The following is a 27,866-nucleotide window of genomic DNA, read 5'->3' as shown; positions in this document are numbered from 1 at the left end:
TTGGATACATATTTATTTTAAAAGTGCATTTATATAAAAAAAAATTACTATGTAATTGTTTGGAAACTGCTGTTGTAATTCCTAACAACAATAGACGAGGGTGTCGTCAACAGTTACCACAGCCACAAAGTCATAAACCCCACCTAATTTCTGTAATTTATCTTCTACAAATATATATATTTTAAACCTAACCTTGGCAGTGTGGTTAACGTTATGCATAACCGTAAGCACAAGTTAAGAACAAAAATACGTAGGTTTTTTTCATAAATATTTTGTGTCTGTGGTAACTAGTGGAAAAGCAGGGCGCGAGCATCACCGTGATGTATCATGGGTAAATTGTGACTGACTGATGTACAAATAATATTTAGTAGTTATTCATGATGCACGGTGATTTATAGATCAGTCAGTCTTGAATCGCCTTTAGTCGGATACGTTTCATAATTTCTTACGAAATAGCAAATGTTTAGCATTGCATTGGCTTTATGTCTGGTTGCTAGAGTTTCTTGTTGACAGGTTATTATTTAGAAAAAAATGCTAACACAATTAGCTGTTTTGATTTGGTGATTGGAGGGGATGCAACTTTTCCAAAACGGTATGGAATGACATCATTTGACTTTTTGCAGGATGTTACAGAAAAGCGCGGGTAAACAGGCTATATTGTAGCAACAACGAGGTGTTTTAAAACATTGTGTCATTTTTTTCTGCTGCTTCAAATGTCAAAGAAAGATTTGGAAGATGACATATGGGAATATAAGCCTCTCAAGAAGAAGAAAAGAAAGGACAAAGACACACCTGAAACTTTTAATGGACCCATGACTAAGTACAGACAAGCCTCAAAAAGTTTAACCAAAGGAGACACTTCTGTCCAAGTGAAGAACACAGTCAGAGATGTGAAGCTCACCAAAGTAGCTCCAAATAAAGCTCTCGGTGTGAAGGCAAATGAGTCTATTCAAAATAAACTTTCAACTCAAAATGTCGCCTTTCCACAGTCAACACAGGATAATGATAGTACACTTACTGCTGGAGAGAACGTGCACCAGGCATCTTCCACTGGAGGAAGTTACTGTCCGATCTGTCAGATGCCATTCTCTATATTGGTGGTGCAATCGCAAAGATGGCATGTCGCAGAATGTCTTGACACTCCTGGGGATGACCGCAAAGGTACAGTATTGTTGTTTCAGGTTGCGACGTGAGACGTTCCTCAAACTGGAACTGGATTTTTCTGAAATTCGATAGGCCTACATGAAAGGGCTTTATTTAGAGTTGGATGTTTGGTATATATTTGACATTTGTATGTAAAAGTATTGTTTAGAAAAAAAATATTTAACAGGAATATTTGTAACATTTTCCCCTTACCCGGCCTCCTTTAGTGCTGCGTTCTTAACCAGGTGGGAATTGACCAGTTGTGAAGTTTTTATTTATTTCATCACATTCCCAGTGGGTCAGAAGTTTACATACACTAAATTAGTATCTGGTAGCATTGTCTTTTAAATTGTTTAACTTGGGTCAAACGTTTCATGTAGCCTTCCACAAGCTTCCCACAATACGTTGGGTGAATTTTGGCCCATTCCTCCTGACAGAGCTTGTGTAACTGAGTCAGGTTTGTAGGCCTCCTTGCTCGCACATGCTTTTTCAGTTCTGCCCACAAATTGTCTATAGGGTTGAGGTCAGGGCTTTGTGATGGCCATTCCAATACCTTGACTTTGTTGTCCTTAAGCCATTTTGCCACAACTTTGGAAGTATGCTTGGGGTCATTGTCCATTTGGATTACCCATTTGAGACCAAGCTTTAACTTCCTGACTGATCTCTTGAGATGATGCTTCAATATATCCACATAATTTTCCTCCCTCATGATGCCATCTATTTTGTGAAGTGCACCAGTCCCTCCTACAGCAAAGCACCCCCACAACATGATGCAGCCACCCCCGTGCTTCACGGTTGGGATGGTGTTCTTCGGCTTATTTATCTTTATTTATTTACCTTTTATTTAGGCTTACAAGCTTCTCCCTTTTCCCTCCAAACATAACGATGGTCATTATGGCCGAACAGTTCTATTTTTGTTTCATCAGACCAGAGGACATTTCTCCAAAAAGTACAGTCTTTGTCCCCATGTACAGTTGCAAACCGTAGTCTGGCTTTTTTATGGCGGTTTTGGAGCAGTTGCTTCTTTCTTGCTGAGCGGCCTTTCAGGTTATGTCGAAATAGGATTCGTTTTACTGTAGATACAGATACGTTTCTACCTGTTTCCTCCAGCATCTTCACAAGATGTGGTTGAAAAACGAGTTTTAATGACTCCAACCTAAATCTGTCAACTTCCGACTTCAACTGTATATACAGTACCAGTCAAAAGTATGTTTGAGATTCCTCAAAGTAGCCACCTTTTACCTTCATGACAGCTTTGCACACTCTTCTCAACCAACTTCATGATGAATGCTTTTCCAACAGTCTTGAAGGAGTTCCCACATATGCTGTGCACTTGTTGGCTGCTTTTCCTTCACTCTGCGGTCCAACTCATCCCAAACCATTTGAATTGGGTTGAGGTTGGGTGATTGTGGAGGCCAGGTCATCTGATGCAGCACTCCATCACTCTCCTTGGCCAAATAGCCCTTACACAGCCTGGAGGTGTGTTTTGGATCATTGTCCTGTTTGAAAACAAATGATACTCCCACTAAGCGCAAACCAGAGGGGATGGCGTATCGCTGCAGAATGCAATGACCCTTTGAAGAATCTAAAATACATTTGGATTTAACACTTTTTTGCTTACATGATTACATGTAGTTTTGATGTCTTCACAATGGAGAAAATAATGATAAACCCTTTTTGACTGGTACTGTATGTCTTCCATGGAGGTATTGGAATTCTATGGGAAGATCTGCTCAATCCAAGATTACAAACAACTGATAACAGCACTACCAAAAATGGAGGAGGCAGATGGAAGAGGTTAGGAACTGGTCTGTTTGCCCAATATAAAATTTGGCAGAGGAACAGAATAGCATAAATAGGAAAGAATACCAGTTTCATTTGAGGACCAGGATGTTGACAGCTGTGCCATACAGATTGCAAAATAACTGGGAAGAGATTTTTGATTTACCGATTCCATGGCACAGGGTGTCTGAGTTGATATATAAAATGACGCAAGATTTAATATTTTGTGCTTTTCAGCTAAAATGATTGTACAGAATTCTTGCCACCAACAAAATGTTGAATATTTGGGGCATAAAATCATCGCAGCTCTGCAGATTTTGTTGTGAGGATACAGAATAGACCATTTGTTCTGATATTGCCCTCAGGTAGTCTGTTTCTGGTCTCCGGTTCAGGAATGGCTGAAAGAGCATAATATTGATCTAAAATTGAACCGAGAAATAGCATTGTTGGGAGATCTGGAGAGACCTGGTCAGTCAATTACTAATATTCTTAGTAGGGATGAACATATCGGTGTCGGCCCGATGTCTAGTTTAACGCCAATGTCAAAGATACCGTGCATACCTATATAACGTAGGTACATTTTTATTTATTTTTTTATTTTTTATTTTTAACCTTTATTTAACTAGGCAAGTCAGTTAAGAACAAATTCTTATTTTCAATGACGGCCTAGGAACAGTGGGTTAACTGCCTGTTCAGGGGCAGAACGACAGATTTGTACCTTGTCAGCTCGGGGATTTGAACTTGCAACCTTCCGGTTACTAGTCCAACGCTCTAACCACTAGGCTACCCTGCCGCCCCGTAATAACGTAATAACGCCACGTAAAGTTTTGCGCTACACATGCAACACAACATTACTAACCTAGCCCACACAATGTCTGCTCTGTGGATCGAGCAGTCAAGAAGTCGAGCAGTCATTTGAAAGAGTAAGACAATTTCAGCGAGACAACTCAAAGACGAAATCCATTTAAGCCAAGATAATGGAATTCATTGCCCTTGACAATCAACCGTTCTCTGTTGTGGATGATGTTGGCTTTCGCCAACTGGTCGAGCACCGGTACACACTACCAAGTGCCCTATTTTTCAGATGTTGCCCTACTAGAGTTACACAGTAATAACGTCACTGCTATTAGCTTCACGACATGCATACTATGGAACACAACAACAACAAAAGATACAGTAGCACTGTCAAAACTGTGCAAACACCGGCCACGAGCGATGTGTTTACAATACCGCGTTGGTAATAAAGCATAATTTGTTCGACCGCAACTTCTGGGGTAGCTAGCTTTAGCACCAATACAACCAGCCTGAAAACAATGACCAGTAGAAACTGCAGTCATTTTCATTATTCTAGTTTTAGCTAGGTTGCCACTTGTTGTTCACCTTTTGAAATTGAACTTCAGTTCATGAAAATAAATAGCTAGCCAGCTACTTAACCCTGTTGCCCAAAGCTAACGTTATAAGCAGCCAGTTAGCTTTATCTGGCTAGTGACGCTCGACCGGACTGCATTATGTGTTGTGAAGCTAGCCACAATAAGGATTAGGCACAATAGTGTAATTTGCGGTTTGCCTTCAAAATTAAATTATGACATTGACAGTGATGCAAATGAATACAAATAGTAGAATTATGTCATACTTTTATTTTGAAGGCTAACCGCAGAGTCCACTTGTGGCTAATCCTTATTGTGGGTCGCTTAACATAGATGGGTCCGACCACCAAATAAGAACTGTCTTATAAATTATGCTTGTTTTAGAAGATGACACCTAGCTATATAGGAACAGGTGTCGTTTTGCTATGTTTTTGGGGGAAGAACATTGTTTGCATCCATGAGCTAGCAAGATTTTTTTTAATGACCAGCACTGTAGGTGCGTGAGACAACTTTTCCAGCATCATAGCACACGTATCGATCAATCGTTGTGACATATGAAATACGAGTGATGGTGTAATAACTACGTAAAAAAATGTAAGAACTCGTTAAATTATTATGTGACGTGCAGTCATATTCAGGTGAATAGTAATATTCAGGTGAATAACCTTGGTCAACAAGGTTATTTGACACGTTAAATACTGTTATTTGACGTGTATTTTTTTGACACGCAAAAACGGCGTTCTGTAGAAATCCTGTTTGAAAATGACTGAACAACGAAACAGCACAGCAAGTAAGTGAAAGAAATTGAGGTTTTGATTATGTTTTACTGGTAACGGGGACAGTAAATGCAAATAAAATAGCTTGTGTGTGTGATCTTTATTTAACTCGGCATGTCAGTTGAGAACAAATTCTTATTTAAAATTACGGCTACCTCGGCCAAACCCGGACGACGTTGGGCCAATTGTGCGCCGCCCTATGGGACTCCCAATCACGGCCGGATGTGATACAGCCTAGAGTCGAACCAGGGACTGTAGGTACACCTCTTGCCCTGAGATGCAGTGCCTTAGACCTGTGTGTGTGTGTTAAATTCTTACGGCTGAGATCCCGTTAACAGGATCGACTTGACAACAGCCAGTGGAAGTGCAGGGCGCCAAATTCAAACAGAAATCTCATAATTAAAATTCCTCAAACATACAAGTATTTTACACCATTTTAAAGATAAACTTGTTGTTAATCCCACCACAGTGTCCGATTTCAAAAAGGCTTTACGACGAAAGCACACCATCTGATTATGTTAGGTCAGTACCTAGTCACAGAAAAACACAGGCATTTTTCCAGCCAAGGAAAGGAGTCACAAAAAGCAGAAATAGAGAAAATGAATCACTAACCTTTGATGATCTTCATCAGATGACACTCATAGAACTTCATGTTACACAATACATGTATGTTTTGTTTGATAACGTTCATATTTATGTCCAAAAATCTTAGTTTACATTGGCGCGTTATGTTCAGTAATGTTTTGCCTCCAAAACATCGGGTGATTTTGCAGAGAGCAACATACATTCATTATGCAGATTACATAATCAATCATGTCTAATATAGCAACAGGAGTAAGTATAATTCAAGTTATAACCCAACAATTCCAACTTCAATAAATTATTGTATTGAATTTCAGAAAGTTTCAAAAAAGCATGTCCTTTTTTTCCAGTTTCATGATGTCCCATGTTTATTTTATATTACATGCAAATGCCATTCTTAACCATAATCTCATATCCCTTGTAATTCCTAATCCTGCTCTGTCTTTGTGTTTTATGTCATGTGTGCAGAATGTCCCAATGGTATCCAGTGCGACTCCACCATTCTGAGCCACTACCAGAGATACAGCCACTCCCTGCTTGCCCACAGCCGAGCAACCAATGAGGCGCCCTGCCTCAGCTTGGAGTTGGTAACCAATGGCGGGGCCAATTTAAGCTTGGAGAGCTCACAGGACAGCCAGAGTTCTTCTCCTATTAACAGACACAGTGGAGCTACATCCCCCACAAAGCCAAATGCCCTTCTGCTGCTCCGGTCTCCTGCTCCAGAGGTAATCCGAAAAAAGAAAGGCTGGTCACCTTCTACCAAAGGCATGAAGTCTACCCTCCAAGACAATAAAACAAAAGTATCAACCCCCCATAAGGACAATAGTGGGGTTGAAGGCCTTGATGGTGGTTTTGTCAAAGCAGAGCCCTCAGCTTCTAGTGATGATGAGATCTCCTATTCCCCCATGTCTGAGTTTCCCCAAGATATAGAAGTTAATGGGACACAAGATGGGGAAAATAATGACTCAATGTTGTTGTTCAGTGATGGAGTCTCAAGTGATGAGTCATTTTCCAACCTTGTGGCTCATTCTGAAACAGATGAAGTTGTAGGTTCTCCAGTATTCAGCGACAGCCAGGTGGTATCGATTGGCTCATTAGTGCATAGCAATCACCTACCTAGCTTCTCAAGAGAAGAGCATACAGAGGATAACTGTAATGCCTTCAGTGCTAAGCCTCCACTCCAGTCTGCAAAAAGTATAGTATTAGAAAGCTTACGGGAGAGCCTGTTCAGCCCAAGCAGCAATTGCAGCCTACATTCCAAAAGCTTGGATCAGTGCCCCGCTCACACAAACACGGAGTTGAACATGTCATTACCTCAAGTGCCTCCATCTTCCCAAGCTTCCCCCACCCAACAATCTCAGGCAACCATGACAACTAGCAAGGGCAAGGCCTCTGGGCTCAAACAGACAGACATTGGGGTGTTTTTTGGGCTCAAGCCCCTGAAGGACAAAGGGAAGGAGCAAGAGGCTGGGAACGTTTTACCTGGGGTGAGTCTCCATCAGGGTCCTGTACTTGAAGAGCGCAAAGGGGACCATGGAGGACGTCAGAGGAAAGGCAGAAGTGCAAATGCCACGGAGACCCCTAAAGTTGGAGTGAGATCAGACGGTGGAAGTGCACAGACTCCAAGTGAGGGAGGTAGGAAGAGGTGGAACAGGGGGAGAACCGATGGAGAGCAAAGGGAGTCCAAGCGATGCCCGTTTTATAAAAAGATTCCAGGTGAGTTGGTCGGTGACTAGTGTAAGTAGCATGCAGTGTGCCCTGTGGATGGCTAATTGGTAGAGGTCGACCGATTTATGATTTTTCAACACCGATTATTGGAGGACCAAAAAAGCCGATGCCGATTTTTATATCCCTATTTGTAATAATGACAATTACAACAATACTGAATGAACACTTTTATTTTAACTTAATATAATACATCAATAAAATAAATTTAGTCTCAAATAAATGAAACATGTTCAATTTAGTTTAAATAATGCAAAAACAAAGTGTTGGAGAAAGTAAAAGTGCAATATGTGCCATGTAAAAAAAAAGCTAACGTTTAAATTCCTTGCTCAGAACATGAGAACATATGAAAGCTGTTGGTTCCTTTTAACATGAGTCTTCAATATTCCCATGTAAGAAGTTTTAGGTTGTAGTTATTATAGGACTATTTCTCTCTATACCACTAGTATTTCATATACCTTTGACTATTGGATGTTCTAATAGGTACTTTAGTATTGCCAGCCTATTCTCGGGAGTTGATAGGCTTGAAGTCATAAACAGCGCAAAGCTTGAAGCATTGCGAAGAGCTGCTTGCAAACGCAGTAAAGTGCTGTTTGAATGAATGCTTACGAGCCTGCTGCTGTCTACCATCGCTCAGTCAGACTGCTCTATCAAATCATAGACTTAATTATAATAACACACAGAAATACGAGCCTTTGGTCATTAATATGGTCAAATCCAGAAACTATCATTTAGAAAACAAAACGTTTATTCTTTTGTGTATTGTTTTGACAAGCAAAGACCCAAACGGCGTTCTGTAGAAATTAGAGGTCGACTGATTATGATTTTTCAGCGCCGATAACGATTATTGGAGGGCAAAAACCGATGCCGATTAATAAAAAAAAATCCAATATATATATATCATACACACGCACATTTTTGTAATAATGACAATTGCAACAATACTGAATGAACGATGAACACTTATTTTAACTTAATTTGTCACTTCAGAGCTGTGTGTGTGTATTTATACACACACACACAGCTCTGAAGTGACAATGATACTGAAGAGTCTGCTTAGGAGACAAATACTCTCAACTGTTTGAATAAAAATAGAGTTTAAGTTACCTGTGATGAATGTTGAAAACAAAAACTTTAATTTCTATATGCAGGAAATCCTATTTTAAATGGGCATGGTAAGAATCGACAACCAAAGTGCGAGTCATAATTCCCATGACACCTTCTAGCAAAATCTGAAAAGCGGTTCCTTCATTTATTCCATAGGATATTTTTAGATTCACTTGAAATAAGGTCTGTGTTTTGTGTAGGCTTACACCGCCTTGCCAATTTTATAACTCTGTAGATATCCATAGGACAATGTAACTCTGATCACCATTGGCTAAATATAAGCGAAGATCATTTTTTTTGTAGAGTGATTTATGAAAGTATGTTGACAAACGTTACCTTATTCTAGTGAGATTTACACGGGTATCAAAACGTTGAGGCGTTTTAAGCCTGCACAAAACACAGATCTTATTTGAAGTAGATCAAGACATTCTCTATGGAAGACATGAACGGTAAAATAACGAAGGAACCCCTTTCAAGTTCAGCCGCAAGTTATTACAGGAATTATAACGCGTCGACTATTTCTCTCTAAACCATATACCTTTGACTAATCCGGAAACTATCACCTCGAAAACAAAAACGTTTATTCCGTTCCGTATTTTATCTAACGGGTGGCATCCATAAGCCTAAATATTGCTGTTACATTGCACAACCTTCAATGTTATGTCATAATTACGTAAAATTCTGGCAAATTAGTTCGCAACGAGCCAGGCTGCCCAAACTGTTGCATATACCCTGACTCTTCGTGCAATGAACGCAAGAGAAGTGACACAATTTCCCTAGTTTAATATTGCCTGCTAACATGAATTTCACATATTGTATTGATTTTAAGGCATTGATATTTATGGTTAGATACATTCGTGCAACGATTGTGCTTTTTTCGCAAATGCGCTTTTGTTAATTCATCCCCAGTGACGAATTTGGCTGTCTTTGTTAGGAAGAAATAGTCTTCACACAGTTTGCAACGAGCCAGGCGGCCCAAACTGCTGCATATACCCTGACTCTGTTGCACAGAACGCAAGAGAAGTGACACAATTTCCCTAGTTAAAATAAATTCATGTTAGCAGGCAATATTAACTAAATATGCAGGTTTAAAAATATATACCTGTGTATTGATTTTAAAGAAAGGCACTGATGTTTATGGTTAGGTACACATTGGTGCAACGACGGTGCTTTTTTCGCGAATGCGCTTGTTAAATCACCCGTTTGGCGACTTAGGCTGTGATTCAATGATAAATTAACAGCCACCGCATCGATTTTATGCAACGCAGGACGAGCTAGATAAACTAGTAATATCATCAACCATGTGTAGTTAACTAGTGATTATGTTAAGATGGATTGTTTTTTATAAGATATGTTTAATGCTAGCTAGCACCTTACCTTGGCTTCTTGCTGCACTCGCATAACAGGTAGTCAGCCTGCCACGCAGTCTCCTCGTGGAGTGCAATGTAATCGGCCATGATCGGTGTCCAAAAATGCCGATTACCGATTGTTATGAGAACTTGAAATCGGCCCTAATTAAATCGGCCATTCCGATTTAATCGGTCGACCTCTACTAATTGGTAGCAGGAACAACCTCCTGAAATCACTTAAGATACTGCTAACAATGTGCAGTCGGAGACTGGCGTAGGCTATTCACAGGAAAGTATTATTAAACGGACTTATGGGGGACTTTTTGAAGATAGCCACCCCTAGCGCCTTTCCATGAAACGTGTTGTATTATACCTTAGTCTCCGACTGTAGATAGCTTAGAATACTGCTAGCAATATCAAGATGTTCCTGCTAACCCTATGCTACAGTGCAAAAGGTTTAGGCCTACCTGGCTTTAGCGTTTAAGGCAAAATGCATTTAAAAAAGTGCAAATTCCAGTCAGCTCCAGGAGAGCTAAATCAAGAGCACCTAGTGGAAATCTGCACATATAAAACTCATTTTATTCTGCAACATGTTTTTCTCAAGTATGTCTGGAAGTGACTAGCGTTAATCTCATGGCCTTATTGTCTAAAGCTGTGTTGTAAATTGAGTATATAGTATGGATATAGTTAGTATGCCAAGGTTCACGAATGTCGTACTAAATTTGACAATATACAAAGTATACAACCAGTGGACACTATTTCCGTGCTTTTAGGGCCCATAATGCAATTATTTTAAAAAATGGGCGTGGCTTCACAACATTTTCAGATTTGAAGAAAATGGCGGAAAATATGCAGACAAAGTCCGAGAGCGGATACAAATTCATTGCTTTAACTAATTATGACTAAAGTTAAGAAAATGTTGAGCAATGTAATAAAGTAATGCCGTTTGAAATAAGTTGTGTTGGCTGACAATTTGTTACATTAGAGCAGTATGTAACGTTAGTTGGCTACTAATACATCGAACTTGCCAGGCAGTATATTAACTAACTATAACTACCCAATGTTTATTGACTCGATCATTCTTAGCTAAGTGGTATAGTCATTGTGCGTTCAATGGACATTGTTAATTCTGGCTATCTACTCTGATTTCAGAGCCCTCTCGTCGGAACGGGTGTTGAGCGTTCGTAAATGCGTCAGTTATTCTGTGCTTTGGCACACTCGGTGCGTTCCTAAATTCACTCTGGCTATCTACTCCGATTTCAGAGCACACTCGTCTGAGTTTGTCTAAGCGCAGAATAACTGATGAATTTACTGAACGCTTAACACCCGTTGAATATGGCCGGTGTCAGTAAACTTCGGCAAAAAAGTGTAATTAAAATGTTGCCAACAGCAGTTCATCACCAACGCTCTGGATAACATGAAAACAGCCTAACCAGCTCTACTAGGGGGAGTAAAATGGTCAGAGTGAGGTGTTCTCTAATTTTTTTGTCTTGAAGTAGCTAGCCAACGTTAGCCAGTTAGCTTGGGTGCTTGACTCCCGTTGAATGCTCGGTTCAACCCTACACCTCAGCCAGAGCGTCCATTGTGCGCTCTCAACGCTCTGAATTTACAAATGAACAATCTGACAACACTCTGGATTTACGAACGCCCAGAGCGTACTCTGGCACTCCAGATTGAAAGAATTTACGAACACACCCGGAATTGTAAAATGTCTAGCAAGTCATTTGTTATGCTAACAAGCTGGCCAGAGGTTGCATAGCTTCAACATCAACTTCCGGTAGACAGGTGAAGCGCTAGTACGCTCAACTGAAACGATGCCGTTTGTTTATAGTATACTAAAATGAACTAATAGTATGTAGTATACATTGTTAGTATGGGTATTCAAACAGCTTTATTTTTTTCTCTCTTTTTGCACAGGCACTAAGTTAGCTGTGGATGCTTTTCAGTATGGGCTGGTTGAGGGCATCACCACTTACTTCCTCACACACTTCCATTCAGACCACTATGGAGGCCTGAAGAAGAGCTCTACATTCCATATCTACTGTAACAGCGTAAGGGCACTTCCCAACTAAAACAGATGGAACATGTGGGGCCATGCATGCATGCATGCTGTCAATCAATTATATTTTTTTAAATAATTTTGATTGTGTCAGGAATCCCAATATAGAGTTGGGGCCAAAGAGACGGCAAAGGTGGCGGCAAAGGTGGCGGCAAAGGTGGCTTGTCTCTCCAGTACCTTGCCGTTCACCTTCCCATCCCTGGGCCAGACTCAATCATAAGACTGACTGAAGAGATAAGTCTTCAGTCATAACTTAACCACTCTCAAATTAATAGACAGAGCTATGGATGCAAGGACTGACCATCCATGATACCAAAATTATAGTTTTAACCATGTTTGGAGGCTATATAGTATTTGTTTACATTTACTTTGTTTACAAACATTGGAGTAAAACAAGCTTATATTATAGGTTCTGATGGGGTACAACAGTTGAACTAAGCTCATGAGACATTTAGAAGTTATATTCGTCAAGAATCAATGGGTATTAATCATAATTGTATAAGTTCAAAAATGGATGTAGGAACTGCAGATTGCCCCTTTAAAGGGCAGCTGAACTCACTGATTTCACCTTGGTTTTTGACCTCATTAAGTAAAACTTGATTTGGGTCATGGGCAGTGGTGGAAGAAGTACCCAAATGTCCTACTTCAGTAAAAGTAAAGATATCTTCATAGAAAGTGACCCAAGTAAAAGTGAAAGTCACCCAGAACAATACTACTTGAGTAAAAGTCTAAAAGTATTTGGGTTTTAAATATTCTTAAGTATAAAATGTAAATGTAATTGCTAAAATATACTTAAGTATCAAAAGTAAAATTCTAAATCATATCAAATTCCTTATATTAAGCAAACCAGATGGCACCATTTTTATTATTTTTTTTATTATTGACTCAAGGCATTTCAGCTTCCATTTGTAAAAACATAATTCCACTTTGACAATATGAGGTATTGTGTGTAGGCCGGTGACAAAACAATCCCAATTTAATTTATTTAAAATTCCGTCTGTAACACAACAAAATGTGGAAAAAGTCGAGGGGTATGAATACTTTCTGAAGGCACTGTATATGTGGTCCGGCATTGCAGCCCATTTATTGACCGCTCACAGCTGTGCGTCTCCCCAGATCACAGGTAACCTGGTGAAGAGTAAGCTGAGGGTGGCTGAGCAGTACGTCCACATCCTGCCCATGAACACCCAGGTCACTGTGGATGGGTTCAAGGTCACACTGCTTGACGCCAACCAGTGAGTATGAAGAAATCAAAGGGTTTTAAATAGACTGTGAATTGTTGACCCATCTTGCCTCTTCTTCCCTATATTAGTATGAAAAATGTCATATGGTGAGAATTCCACTCAGGCTATCGGAGCGTGCGGTGAAACAATTACCATACAGAACCTATCCATTCCTTTCACATCTACTGGTCTTCTTAGGGGGTCGGATTCTATTTGGCATTCAGAAACGGTCTTGAGTTGTGATATGTTACCTGGTCCTCTCCTCTCTGCCAACAGCTGTCCAGGAGCTGCCATGCTGCTGCTGTTCCTGCCCGATGGCCAGACTGTGCTTCACACGGGAGACTTTAGAGCTGACCCTTCTATGGAGGCCTACCACGAGCTGCTGAGCTGCCGAGTCCAGACACTCTACCTAGACACCACGTTAGTTTTTTAAGCTAGGGTTAGGCTAAGGGTAGAGCCATGGTGTGGACATGAAACTATGTGTAGGGTTTGAGTTAGGGTTGAGCCAGCCTGTTGACATAAAGCCACTGTTAGGGTTATGGCTAGGGTCAGGCTTGAGTCGGGGTGTGGTCATGAAGATAGGGTTAGGGTTGAGCTGGGCTGTGAACATGAAGCTTGGGTTACGGCTCAATTTAACCACTGCTGTTAAACACCTCTCTCAAACCATTTCTCCTCTTTCACGCTCTAGCTACTGCAGTCCTGAATACACCTTCCCCACGCAGCAGGAGGTCATAAACCTTGCGGCCAACACAGCCGTCATGTGTGTGACCCTCAACCCTCGCACTTTGGTGGTGTGTGGCTCCTATTCAGTGGGCAAAGAGAAAGTATTCTTGGGTGAGTGCTGATTTTGAGTGTTTGATCACCTTAAATTAACTTTATTGAGCTACACCAGTGGTCACCAACCTTTTCTGAGTCAAGATTACTTTCGCAGTCAAAAAGGAAGCCGGTATCTACCGCTAAGATTTTTTTATTTTACTTGAACCTAATAAAAACCATTCTGTTGGAATTAGGTTTGTGCAGTAGGCCTATTTATCACAGCATATTGGCTATAGGCCTGCCAATATTGTTCTTCTCAGACAATATTATATTTCAAAAGTCAAGCTTTTGTTAACAAAACACATGAGTTGGTGTAGCACTTGCGAGGCACAGCTGAGCATAAATTGCAAATAATTATCTTTTTTACTTTACTGGACGTATGGTAGAGATGCATTTGATGGTCATGGTGCTTTAAAGACAACTGGAGTTCCCAGTTATCTTGAACACACTGATATCGGAAGTCTGAGATTTCTAAGTTCGCAGTTGTTTTTTTCTGAGTTCCCAGTCTCAGTGGAGGGTCTGCCGCTCACTGGTGCATGAAAGCCTATGCTGGTGCATGGAATCTAAGGAAGTCTCAAGGTTTTGCTCGCCTGAGGTAGAGTATCTCATGATAAGCTGTAGACCACACTATTTACCAAGATAATTTTCATCTACATTCTTCGTAGCTGTCTATTTACCACCACAAACTGATGCTGGCGCTAAGACCGCACTCAATGAGTTGTATACGGCCATAAGCAAACAGGAAAACGCTCATTCAGAGGCGGCGCTCCAGGTGGCCGCGGACTTTAACGCAGGTAAACTAAAACCCGTTTTACCTAATTTCTGCATGTTAAATGTGTAACCAGAGGGAGAAAACATTACTCTAGACCACCTTCACTCCACACACAGAGATGCGTACGAAGCTCTCCCTCACCCTCAATCTGACCATAATTCTATCCTCCTGATTCCTACTTACTAAAGCAGGAAGCACCAGTGACTAGATCAATAAAAAAGTGGTCAGATGAAGCAGATGCTAAACTACAGCACTGTTTTGCTAGAACAGACTGGAATATGTTCCTGATTCCTACGATGTCATTGAGGAGTACACCACATCAGTCACTGCCTTCATCAATAAGTGCATCGATGAAGTCGTCCCCACAGTGACCGTACGTACATACCCCAACCAGAAGCCATGGATTACAGGCAACATCCGCACTGAGCTAAAGGGTAGAGCTGCCGCTTAAAGAGCGGGACTAACCTGGAAGCTTATAAGAAATCTTGCTATGCCCTGCGAAGGACCAAGCAGGCAAAGCATCAATACAGGACTAAGATTGAATCGTACTACACCGGCTACGAAGCTCGTCGGATGTGGCAGTGCTTGCAAATTATTACAGACTACAAAGGGAAGCACAGCCTCGAGCTGCCCAGTGACACGAGCCTACCAGATGAACTAAATTACTTGTATGCTCGCTTCGAGGCAAGTAACACTGAAACATGCATGAGAGCATCAGCTGTTCCAGATGACTGTGTGAACACGTTCTCCGTAGCCGATGTTAGACCTTTAAACAGGTCAACATCCACGAGGCCGCAGGGCCAGAAGAATTACCAGGACGTGTCCTCCGAGCTTGCCCTGACCAATGAAGTGTCTTCACTGTCATTTTATGTAATAGCAAAATGTTTCAAGCAGACCACCATAGTCCCTGTGCCCAAGAACACTAAGGTAATCTGCCTAAATGACTACCGACCCATAGCACTCACGTCTGTAGCCGTGAAGTCCTTTGAAAGGCTGGTCATGGCTCACATCAACACCATTATACCAGAAACCCTAGACCCACTCCAATTTGCATACCGCCCAAACAGATCCACAGATGATGCAATCTCTTTTGCACTCCACACTGCCCTTTCCCACCTGGACAAAAGGAACACCTATGTGAGAATGCAGCTCAGCGTTCAACACCATAGTGCCCTCAAAGCTCATCACTAAGCTAAGGACCCTGGGACTAAACACCTCCCTCTGCAACTGGATCCTGGATATCCTGACAGGCCACCCCCAGGTGGTAAGGGTAGGTAACACATCCGCCACGCTGATCCTCAACACGAGGGCCCCTCAAGGGTGCGTGCTCAGTCCCCTCCTGTACTCCCTAGCCAGGCACGACTCCAACACCAAGTTTTCAGATGACACAACAGTGAGACAGCCTATAGGGAGGAGGTCAGAGACCTGGCCGTGGGTGCCAGGACAACAACCTCTCCCTCAACGGGATCAAGACTAAGGAGATGATTGTGGACTACAGGAAAAGGAGGACTGAGCACGAACCCCATTCTCATTGACTGGCTGTATTGGAGCAGGTTGAGAGCTTTGTGTTCCTTGGTGTCAACATCGCCAACAAACTAGCATTGTCCAAACACACTAAGACAGTCGTGAAGAGGGCACGACAAAACCTATCCCCCCTCAGGAGATTGAAAAGATTTGGCATGGGTCCTCAGATCCTCAAAAGGTTCTACAGTTGCACCATCGAGCACATCCTGACTGGTTGCATCACTGCCTGGTATGGAAACTGCTTGGCCTCCAACCGTAAGGCACTACAGAGGGTAGTGCGTACGGCCCAGTACATCACTGGGGCCAAGCTTCCTGCCATCCAGGACCTCTATGAGGAGGCCCTAAAAATTGTTCTCTGTGCTACTGCAGGGCAAGCGGAGCGCCAAGTTTCTACCCCCAAGCCATGACTCCTGAACAGCTAATCAAAGGGCTACCCAGACCCCTCTTTTACGCTGCTGCTACTCTCTGGTTATCTATGCATATTCACATTAACTCATTACCTACATGTACATATTACCTCAACTAACCGGTGCCCCCCACATTGACTCTGTACCGGTACCCCCTGTATATAGCCTCGTTATTGTTATTTTACTTAAGCTGTTTAATTATTCTATTTTTTTTATTCTATTTTTATTTAATACTACTTTTTCTAAACTTAAAGCATTGTTAAGGGTTTAAGTAAGCATTTCACTGTAAGGTTGGAATGAACACACTGAATTACCTGTTGTATAACAACGATTACCTGTTGTAATGTGACAAATAAAATTTGATCTGAAAGACAGTACGTAGCTAAGCAAGTTATTTTTCCTGCAATCTAGCTAGCTAACTTTAGTTTATCTACTGAAACCCATATTGTGTATTGCTGGCTCACATACTACTGTGTTACAGTGGGGGAAATCAAATTTCTGTTTGCTAACTTATCTAGCTACATAGGTAGCTAGCTAAACAACTACCGTTAGCCATATCATGACTGTAAAACTTATATTTTTAATCAGATATCTTTTGTATCTCGATTGTAAAACCATCTTTTCTCTTTTTAGTCGTAGATACGACTAGCTACCAAACAGCAAGCTACAAAGTTAGGTTTACCAGTGTTGATGTCACAAGTTTACTGGAGAACTGAGACGAAGTAGAGACTCTGGACAGGGTGGATATTCGTATAATAAAAAGCAGTTTTATTCAGAGGTAAAGATATCTGATACAAGCGTGCATGGACTCGTTCATTCAGCTCGTAAGGAACCTGCAGACAGAGCCCAGATAACAGAAATACATAGACATTTTATACAGCACAGAAAGTAGGTTGAGTCTGGTAGATCTGGTTTTCTGGTTGGTCCTGATCAGGTTGTTGTCTTCTCAGATTGGTCCTGATGAGCTGTGCGTCATCCTTCTGAGTCTTGCAGCAAAAGTTCTTTGTTACCAAATGTTCAGCTAAAACAGGAGATTAGGTGTGTGCGCAGATGTTCCTATTTAATTGGTGTTTATATCAGCCCTCTGTCCTTGAGTATGTGTGTGTGTCTCGTTATCTCGTGAAATGCGGACCCAAGCACCCTTTTCTTATCAGTGTTTATGGAAGGTCTGTGCCAGCCCTCTGTCCTTGGGTGTGTGTGTGTGTGGGTTTCTGTATCTGTTTATGAGTTTGTGAGAAGCCCTGTTTCGAAAGAAGTTGGTTATAACAATGTAATAGCAATATGCTTGTGTTATTTTAAATGGTATTTATTACACCAGCAAACGTTAGCACATGCCTGAAGTTGGCCAGCTAGTTAGCCTGGCACCTGCTAACTTGTTATGCTCCACTCCTTGCATTTATAACTTGTTAGCAAACGTTTAACATCAGCATTTCTTTCTATTAGGCTAGATATTGTTGTAAATGTAAAGCCTGTGCACATGTATGCATGTTCAACTAATCTACCATAATGTTGATGTTATGCTGGCACGGTTCAACTGTTGTTCAAACTGTACAATAGAGTATAATTGTTTTTGCCTTACAGGCAATACTGTGTAGAGCCTGGGCTTCTTCCTGGAGTGGATTCTAGATACATAATTCCTTTTCCTGCGTGTGTCATTATAGCAGAACTGTATCCTGTGAACTGTATCCCTCTCGAGCGATTAGATATTATGCTGCATTTCAAACAGATGACTCATGAGGAGCTGCATGGCAGTTTGATCATGACAACACTCCTCCCACGGCTTTACAAGTATTCCCTGAATGTTTCTTTGGTATGGCAATTTCATAATTATCACCTCTCCCATCTGCGGATCACCATTTCTCTTAGCTATAGATTGTTAGACCAGATCATGTGATTTAACCAAAGATTTTTGGTATCCATTACTGGGAGTTACAGTATAGGTACTGTTTGGTGTGGCACAGATAATTTGTTTTAGGGACAATGAGGGGATATTGGGAGCTGCTTTTGAGAGAAAAGATCAGTCAACAAAGTGAATGGGCTAGGAGGCTAAAAAAGGTGTTAAAAGTCTAAGGAAGGCAGTTCTAACACAGTATGACTTGTTGTGTATGGGAGATTGAGTAGAAATGGCACCTCAATCCCTCTCATACACAACAATACATTCACTATCTAAGCACAACCCTGCACAACCAAAACCCCTCATCTCAAAGTACTGTCTGTAAACCTTCCCCATCCCATTGACTTTGACAAATCATTCATGTCAATATTAGCCCTTTGCAGGAGAATTTTGTAGACATGTATTGTGTTTTGAGAATCTGCAGAGAGAATGAGGTGGTTGTGTCATTAGTGTTGTAGTCTTGCTTTTATACCTTTGTGTCCCTTGCTGGTTTCTGCCCCACAATCTTGTTGTGCTCCATAACTGCAAGTTGTGTCCGCTCCATCATGCTTTTGTACCCAAAATGCCCCCGCTTTGGGGGTTTTCAGTGGGGCACTGTGGAATGACTCCAGATCACCTGAGTTTTACAAAAAGAAAAGGTAAAAAGAGAGGGGTAGATTACATTGATTACATAGTCTGGAAGGTACGCTGTGGTCCTCAGGCTACCTCTAACCACCCCATAACACAAACGTAAACCATACAAACACTACCCAATTCATGTTTATACCATGCTTATTGTAAATAGAGCTATCTTAGCTGTCAGCTTGTAAATATTTTGGCCAACTTACCTTCACCTTGTGCAGAGCTAGTGGTTCGAAGTGCATGTTGGTGGAATCAGATTCTGTACCACCTACAACAAAATATATACAATTTAACCACCTCACTAATTGTGTTGATCTCTATTAGACTGGCTAGCTGAGACTGGCTGAAAACCAACTAACCAACCATATTTTTTTAACTTAAATAAAAGGTTAACTTTATTTACCGTAGACGATTTATACACACTCATCATTGCTACCAACACACACAAGCTATAATCGACAATTCGATTTTTAGTCATTGAGTGTTTTCCAGACAACTGTGGAATAGATGGCTACCAAATTGAGATACTTTTTATTTGGTAACGTTAGCTTGTTCATGCATTCTCCCGCTAAAGGTCTGCAGTGTTCGGGGGATAAGGTAGAGAGGAAATTATTATTTTGACAGTGTGTATACCAAAAGATAGCTATATGATTTAGCTAGTTCAATACAGCACTGTAACGTTTGGTTACTGCATCATTCTTGATAGCCGCAAGCCACTGTCGGGGTGAATCTCTGGTAGTTAGAATGGTGAAAGATAATGCATTTTCGCACTTGTTTGTAGTTAGCACAGCCAGGCACAGAACACCACACGGGCATGATGAAAAACAAAAGTTTTCAAAAACATCTTGCCGAGCGAAATTCTGAAATTACTGTGTGTTGGTTGGTCGAGGTAAACAACGCCATTCTAGTTTTTGTGGGCGGTATCAGCATTTGCTATGAATGCTGAACTTTGTAGTTCACTATGAGCACACCAGTCGGGAACTTCCCAATTCTACCAGTTAAATGGAAATGTGACTATATGCCGTGGCAGAGACAAAGTGAAATTCCCCTTTAAACTCATAAAAACAGCAGCTCTTTGCTGTATTTTTTTGACAGTCTCTCTCTGGTCGTGGTTTTAAAAGTTATGAAATCTCACAGACTAGTATCAAGCTGTTGAGGCCGGGTTGGTGGAAGCAATAGGCACAGTGATTTGACGTATTCGATTGGCCAGCGCTGTAGGCGCACTCGATTTTGCAACAGATGTCCCAGTCCGCTGGGTTGGCTGAGTTTGTCTTTTCTGACAAATTAAATGGTTAAAAATGAGAACACTGCCTACCCGGTACGCAGGGCTTCTGAATCAAGTGCATGTACCGTCAACAGCGCAATTCTGATAATTTTTTTTAAACTTTCCATAGCTTTATCGTTGACTTTAGTACAGAAATGTATGGTGATCGACTAGGAATGCCTTAAAGATCTACCAGTCGATCGCGATCGAACTGTTGGTGTCCACCGAGCTACAATCAATTTGAGACACTTTGGGATGATTTGGACATAAACCACAAACAATGCTAAAATTTGACATGCATTGGAAGGTTGACAAAAATGCTTTGCTTAGAGCTTAAGAGAGAGTGTGGCCATTGACCATTTTAAAAAGCCACTTCCAGGATTTTAATCTTGGGTAGCCAACTGAACTACTAGAAGTAGAATCCAACAATACTCATCATGAATCTGTGACAAAAAGTTGGCTATACTCTCTGTGTATATATGACTCTGGCTTAACTGTCTTACTATGTTCTGTCCATAGCTTTGGCAGAGGTACTGGGCTCCAAAGTTTGCCTGTCCCGGGACAAGTTCAACACCATGTGCTGTCTGGAGTCGGAGCGCATCCGCCAGCTCATCACCACCGACTGGAAGGCCGCAAAGGTCCATGTGCTACCCATGATGCAACTGAACTTCAAAGTGGGTCCTGTAGTGATTTTTACAGTTCCTATACAGTACCAGTGAAAAGTTCTGCACACCTACTCATTCAATTCGGGGCAACAGGTAGCCTAGTGGTTAGAGCGTTGGGCCAGGTTGCTAGATTGAATCCCGAGCTGACAAGTTAAAAATCTGTTCTGGCCCTGAACAAGGCAGTTAACCCACCGTTCCTAGGCCGTCATCGTAAATAAAAATTTGTTCTTAACTGACTTACCTAGTTAAAAAGGTTTAATGACATGTTTAAAAAGTAAAAATTCAAGGGTTTTTCTTTATTTTTACGACATTGTAGAATAATAGTAAAGACATCAACTATGAAATAACACATATGGAATCATGTAGTAACCAAAAAAGTATTTAACTCAAAATATGTGTTATGAGGTTCTTCAAAGTAGCCACCCTTTGCCTTGACGGCAGCTTTGCACACTCTTGGCATTCTCTCGCCTGGAATGCTTTTCCAACAGTCTTGAAGGAATTCCCACATATGCTGAGCACTTGTTGGCAGCTTTTCCTTTACTCTGCGGTTCAACTCATCCCAAACCATCTCAATTGGGTTGAGGTCTGATTGTGGAGTCCAGGTCATCTGATGCAACACTCCATCACTCTCCTTCTTGGTCAAATAGCCCCTACACAGCCTGGAGGTGTGATGGGTCATTGTCCTGTTGAAAAACAATTGATAGTCCCACTAAGCGCAAACCAGATGGAATGGCGTATCGCTGCAGAATGCTGTTGTAGCCATGCTGGTTAAGTGTGCCTTGGATATTAAATAAATCAGAGGGTGTGGGGAGGCTTTGCTGGTGACACTATCACACCTCCTCCATGCTTCACGGTGGGAACCACGCATGCGGAGATCATCCGTTCACCTACTCTGCCTCTCACAAAGACGCGTCGGTTAGAACCAAAAATCTCAAATTTGGACTCCAGACCAAAGGACATATTTCCACCGGTCTAATGTCCCTTGCTCGTGTTTCTTGACCCAAGAAAGTCTCTTCTTATTTGTGTTCTTTAGTAGTGGTTTCTTTTGCAGCAATTCGACCATGAAGGCCTGATTCACACAGTCTCCTCTGAACAGTTGATGTGTCTCTGAAGCATCTATTTGGGCTGCAATTTCTGAGGCTGGTAACTAATGAACTTATCCTCTGCTGCAGAGGTAACTCTGGGTCTTCCTTTCCTGTGGCGGTCCTCATGAGAGACAGTTTCATCATAGCGCTTGATGGTTTGTGCGACTGCACTTGAAGAAAGTTTAAAAGTTCTTGCCGTTTTCCGTTTTGACTGACCTTCATGTCTTAAAGTAATGATAGACTGTCATTTCTCTTTGCTTATTTGAGCTGTTCTTCCCATAATACAATCCCTATCTTGTCACAACACAGCTGATTTTCTCAAACACATTAAGAAGGAAAGATCTTCCACAAATTAACTTTTAAGAAGGCACACCTGTTAATTGAAATGCATTCCAGGTGACTACCTCATGAAAAGGTTTGAGAGTGCAAAGTTGTCCAAGGCAAATGGTGGCTACTTTGAAGAATTTCAAATGTAAAATATATACTTTTTTGGTTACATGATTCCACATGTGTGGTTTTATAGTTTGTCTTCACTGTTATTCTACAATGTAAAAATAAAGAAAAACCCTTGGATGAGTAGGCTGTCCAAACCTTTGACTGGTACTGTATGTCAAAAGTGCTTAAAGGTTGACTTAGTAAGACAATATTCTCCTACAAAGCAGGGCAGCAACCTCACAGAAATGCACCAAAATTCAAACTGCCACAGTTGTCTCTTCCCAATGTTGACATATTTCAAGGGAGGGCATACATTGTAAAAATACAATAGTGGAAGTCTTGACAGATTTTAATTATGTTTGTAATCAGGTAATCACCCTGCTGTGTATATTGCTGAGTCTACCTTAAACAACAACCACTTTTGTGCTGTCCATATTGCAAAAGAACATGATACGGTTAAAAACTAAATAAATAGAATAAACGTATTTTTTTTTTTACATTCAGAAAAATAGAGATTATTACTCTTATTCTGGATCTGGCAAAACACAAGCAATATCCATTACCAAACACTTTCCATAGAAGTGCTCATTCAAAACTGTTATACATTTAAAAAAATCCCTGTACTGCACAAGGGCATATAATTGAAATACCCTGGACAAAGTAAAAAAATTCCATCTTTTCCATCTAAAAATGCAATCCAAAATAGAATTTGAGAAGCTTTTGAAAATGTTTATTTTCTTTTGAGATTCCCTCCACATTTTCATACAATAATGAGATCCAAGAATGATGCTTGCTGACTTCATCTGCTCTGTTTGTTTCTGGCAGTTCTAACATTAGTTTGCAAGTGACTTTCACTTCCTCTCCAGCTCCGGGTTATTCGAGTAGGCGGGATTAGCATAAAGACAGACCTTACCCAGAAGGCCAGCCCAAGGCGGCTCAGGACTCAACCCCCTTGTTTTCGTTCAAAGTGAAAACACTAGACAAGAAGTGTCTCCCACAACCTGCAAATTTCTGCTTTAAGTCTACAAAGAGAATATAGAAGCAATTCAAATGAATTATATTTTACAACTTGTACAGCAGCAAATACATTTTGAATGTGTCAATCTAAAGCAGTAAAACATGATTCCTGCTTTAACACTTTCGTTGCGCTTTTGGTGTTTCTGTGCATTTGATAGTGTGTGTGGGTAGTGGAAAGTTTGCACCTGATATAATACAACATTTCAAAATGTTAAGGGTGAAGCTAAAATACAAGAGTATGACAAAAACTCTAGGTCACATGTCGGTAATGCCGCTTTGGTTTTCATTCCTCTCAGAAAAGAACAGGCTCAAACTATTTGTTCACTCCTCACACGTACTAAACCAAAGTATGTACTCCCATGCCCTTTTTTCCTTTCCAGAACCTGCAGGCTCATCTGAGTAGGTTCTCGGGGCAGTATGACCAGCTGGTGGCCTTCAAGCCCACGGGCTGGACCTTCAGTCAGAGGGTGGAGGCTGTGGAGGATATCAAGCCTATGGTCCATGGCAACATCAGCATCTATGGTACAGCCCAGTATCTATACCATGTGTGCTCAGATCTGGCCCTTGAGGCCCAGAGCACTGCTGGTTTTGATCTTAGGCATGAAATGTAAAGCATGCTAACTAGGAGACATTGACTCACATTAGCCATGTCACACCTACTACTTACTAAAATGAAGCATACTACATACTATTTAGAATGTACTGTTTTTGTAAAAATGCATACAGTTAGCAACAAATATCAACATACTAGGCTCACCCATTATGTGAATGCGTCATCGTATGCTCAATTGTGCTGTTTCTATCCATCCGTTAATTTGTGTAGCATCCCCTGAGCTAATTATCAACTGCTGTCAAACTCACTCAGTCTGATAAATCTTCCTCAATGGCTCGCAGCGAATTATACTTGATGAAAAGCCGGAATGAGTATGACATCTGAGCATTTTAAAGGGATAGTGCGAGTATGAAGGAAGTTTAGAGATAGTTTCGTGAGCCAATGACTGGAAGTCTACCGGTACAGCTAGCTAGCATTGGCTAACAAAACGACCTCTAACTTCCTTCAAACTGCATGCATATAAATGGTATCCATGAGTTCATCTGACTCTGGGTAAGTATGATTTACCAGACTCTCGCATTATCCCTTTAAAGCATACTCAATGATTAAAATGTTAAATACTAAACAAACTTATTATAAAATAAAAACAGCGGAGTCTCTGTCGTCCTTTAAGGCACAGCTCAAGAACGTGCTGTTCAGAAAAGGTTTCAAGAACCTCTGCTAATGACGACACCTGTATATAGCTTTGATTGTCTGTGTTCTGGATTTTTTTATTTTTTTTGCCTTGGGTGTGAGATCAAATCAAAGTTTTATTTGTCACGTGCGCCGAATACAACAGGTGTAGAGGGGGGGGGGGGGGGCACACAATGCAAATAGTCCAGTTACCCATTTGATTACCTGTTCAGGAGTCTTATGGCTTGGGGGTAAAAACTTTTGAAGTAATTTAGCTCGCCTGGTAGGCTCGTGTCACGGGGTAGATCGTGGCTGTGCTTCCCTTTTTATAGCACGTGTAATGGGGAAAATTTAAGGACATTGTCTAGCTATAATTCTGAACGCATCCAAAACTGAGTAATCTAAACCCATTGGCCTGATTCCTCACTCACTACTCCCTTTGTTTGGATTGGGGGCCCCCTGGAGGTTGGGGGCTCCCCGATTAGCATATGAACACGTCATAAACCATGGCAAAATATGTAAAATTGCAGGAAATTTGCTTTGAATCTGCAAAAATGTTTTGGTGGGTTGGTGGGTCCCCATATCAGGCCCTAGGGGTAGGGGGGTGTTGGTCTATTTTGCTGCTCCTGTTTCTGACTTCTATTTTGATGCTCCTTTCTCACTTGCCCCCCCCCCCCCCCGGTCTCTCTCTTACTCTAGGCATCCCCTACAGTGAGCACAGCAGCTACCTGGAGCTGAGGCGTTTTGTCCAGTGGCTGCGGCCCCTCAAGATAATCCCCACAGTCAACGTGGGCAGCTGGGCTAGCCGGAAGGCCATGGAGAGGTGCTTCAGAGAGTGGCTAACAGAGGCTAATAATGTTAAAGGAATCTAAAACAGGACACTTCAGTGTTCATACACAGTGAAAACAGTATATGACACAATACTTGTTACCAATTGGTTTATTCGGATCCCCGTTTGCTTTTGCCAAAGCAGCGGCTATTCTTCCTGCGATCCACACTAAAACACGACAAGTAACAAAACACTAATAGACAAGAATAGTTATACAAATTTAAAATGCAACGATATACAAACAATACAACTGAAGAATAATCTGTGTCTAAATTATGTTTGTTAGTGTGTGCCATGAGATGATTTTTATCAATTCTTAAGGTAATTTTGCTGTTTGTTTGGGTGATGGGAGGTGCATTGCCGTGAATTTGTTTAGGACTTGGGGACTGTGAAGTGACCCCTGGTGACATTTTGTGCGGTGTATGGTTGTCTGAGCTGTATGTCATTTGATTATGCAGGCAATCTGGGATTTTCATTCCTCATAAAAACTAGAAGAGAAGCAGTTAATCTCTTGTCATCCAGGAAACACAGGCATGCATGTTGTTATGTTGGGTATGTGCAGTTAAAGGTAAGGCGTGCTGCTCTGTTTTGCTGCACTTAACCATATTAACAAACAGTAATCACGATGGGACAAGACCAGTTCCTGAACAACTAGTATAGTAGAAAAATGCAGAACAGATTTTTGTAAACACATACCCCTACCCATCTTCACAAATGTGTCAATATTACTTTGCCCATGATAACTGAACATACAATGTTTTACCCAAGTTTAGCTTCCTCAACTTGCTTATGCACAACTCCAGTTGAGGTTTCTCTCTTAGACAATGTTTTGAACCAAATACAATGATTTTAGATGTATTTAAGACCAGTTTATTATTAATCACCCATTCTGATACTACTAAGTCCTTATTTAGAATTTCAGTCAGCTCACTGGCTTTGGGTGCTGACAGAGTGTGGAATCATCTGCCTACATAGTAATTCTAGCTTCTTGTAAGACCAGTGGCAAATCATTTGTAAAAATAGAGAAGAGTAACAGCCCAAGGCAACTGCCCTGAGGGACACCACACTGTACATCTCTGATGTTATATTGGATAAATACCTCTCCAGGTGATGTAAAGCCTTAGCAAGTGAGTTTTTTTCCAATAACAATGTATGATCAATAACATCAAAGGCTGCACTGAAATCTAACAATACAGCTCCAACTAGCATCTTAACCATTTTAACAATGCAGTTTGCTACCATTCTCAATAGTTTCACATCAAGGTTGATGGATAACAATACATTTTACAGCTCTCTTATCTCACTTACTAGCAAAGATTAAGAACAAAATGTGCAAACGTCTCTACATGCAGCTCTCGCTTTGATCTCAAAACAAGCGCATCTACTCATGACCGCTCACGCTGTAAACTCAGTTCAAAGTGAATGGCACAGTCAGATACAACGAGAGAGAGAGAGTTGCTACAGAACACTGAGGGGTGGGGGAGCTGCTCAAATTTATTTGGCAGAAACCAAAGTGTCCTCTGACAGGGAGGTTGTTAGAGAAATCACTGGATGATCACTTGGGTCAACCATGTTGTTTTTTGTTATCTTTTGTTTTACCATGTAAATCAGAATTTTAATGTTAAATCGCATTAAACAGATGGTGTGAAGTTATTAAGCATGTACTTTCTCTTTCCTGTTCAAATCAATGTTTTTAGGTTTCTTGGAACATGAGTGTGATCACTGTTCCAGAGTGACTGATATTTTTTGTATTGTTTGTTGGTTTGGCAATTCTACTTTAGCCAGAGAAATATGCTGAGGATTATCATCACAGCAAGCAAGGCACTTAGTGTCAGACAGGCCTGGATGAGATCTTTAAGGTCAGTGTCACGAACCGGCTCGAAGTTCGTAACAAAAAAGGGAGAAAACGTGGAGATAAGGAATAACAAAATACACTGCTCAAAAAAAATAAAGGGAACACTTAAACAACACAATGTAACTCAAGTCAATCACACTTCTGTGAAATCAAACTGTCCACTTAGGAAGCAACACTGATTGACAATAAATTTCACATGCTGTTGTGCAAATGGAATAGACAAAAGGTGGAAATTATAGGCAATTAGCAAGACACCCCCAAAAAAGGAGTGATTCTGCAGGTGGTGACCACAGACCACTTCTCAGTTCCTATGCTTCCTGGCTGATGTTTTGGTCACTTTTGAA

General features: G+C 41.1%; 1 protein-coding gene across 2 annotated transcripts; it reads left to right on the top strand.

Moving 5' to 3' along the window:
- Positions 1–109: 109 nt before the first annotated feature.
- Positions 110–27,320, top strand: dclre1a (DNA cross-link repair 1A (PSO2 homolog, S. cerevisiae)). 2 transcript variants are annotated; one of them, XM_055930801.1, is made up of 9 exons: positions 110–1,161; positions 6,119–7,366; positions 11,749–11,882; positions 13,007–13,125; positions 13,390–13,533; positions 13,802–13,947; positions 20,931–21,085; positions 23,994–24,135; positions 25,538–27,320. In XM_055930801.1, the coding sequence occupies exons 1-9, from the start codon at positions 714–716 to the stop codon at positions 25,708–25,710; spliced, it is 2,709 nt and encodes a 902-aa protein (XP_055786776.1). In that variant the 5' UTR covers positions 110–713; the 3' UTR covers positions 25,711–27,320. The 2 variants fall into 2 exon arrangements, with proteins under 2 accessions (XP_055786776.1, XP_055786777.1); XM_055930802.1 differs by lacking the exons at positions 20,931–21,085; positions 25,538–27,320 and having other exon boundaries at positions 23,994–24,107.
- Positions 27,321–27,866: the final 546 nt, after the last annotated feature.

Source organism: Salvelinus fontinalis, chromosome 8, assembly GCF_029448725.1.
Source record: "Salvelinus fontinalis isolate EN_2023a chromosome 8, ASM2944872v1, whole genome shotgun sequence".
NCBI lineage: Eukaryota > Metazoa > Chordata > Actinopteri > Salmoniformes > Salmonidae > Salvelinus > Salvelinus fontinalis.
Note: the sequence above shows the minus strand (reverse complement) of the source record. Positions and strands in the feature narration are given on the sequence as shown.

Excerpts from the sequence above, each read along its gene's own strand:
- dclre1a (XM_055930801.1), top strand. The coding sequence starts at position 714 with ATGTCAAAGAAAGATTTGGAAGATGACATATGGGAATATAAGCCTCTC. Across the intron at positions 11,883-13,006 it reads TCCATATCTACTGTAACAGC|ATCACAGGTAACCTGGTGAA; the intron begins GTAAGGGCACTT and ends GCGTCTCCCCAG. Across the intron at positions 13,534-13,801 it reads ACACTCTACCTAGACACCAC|CTACTGCAGTCCTGAATACA; the intron begins GTTAGTTTTTTA and ends TTCACGCTCTAG.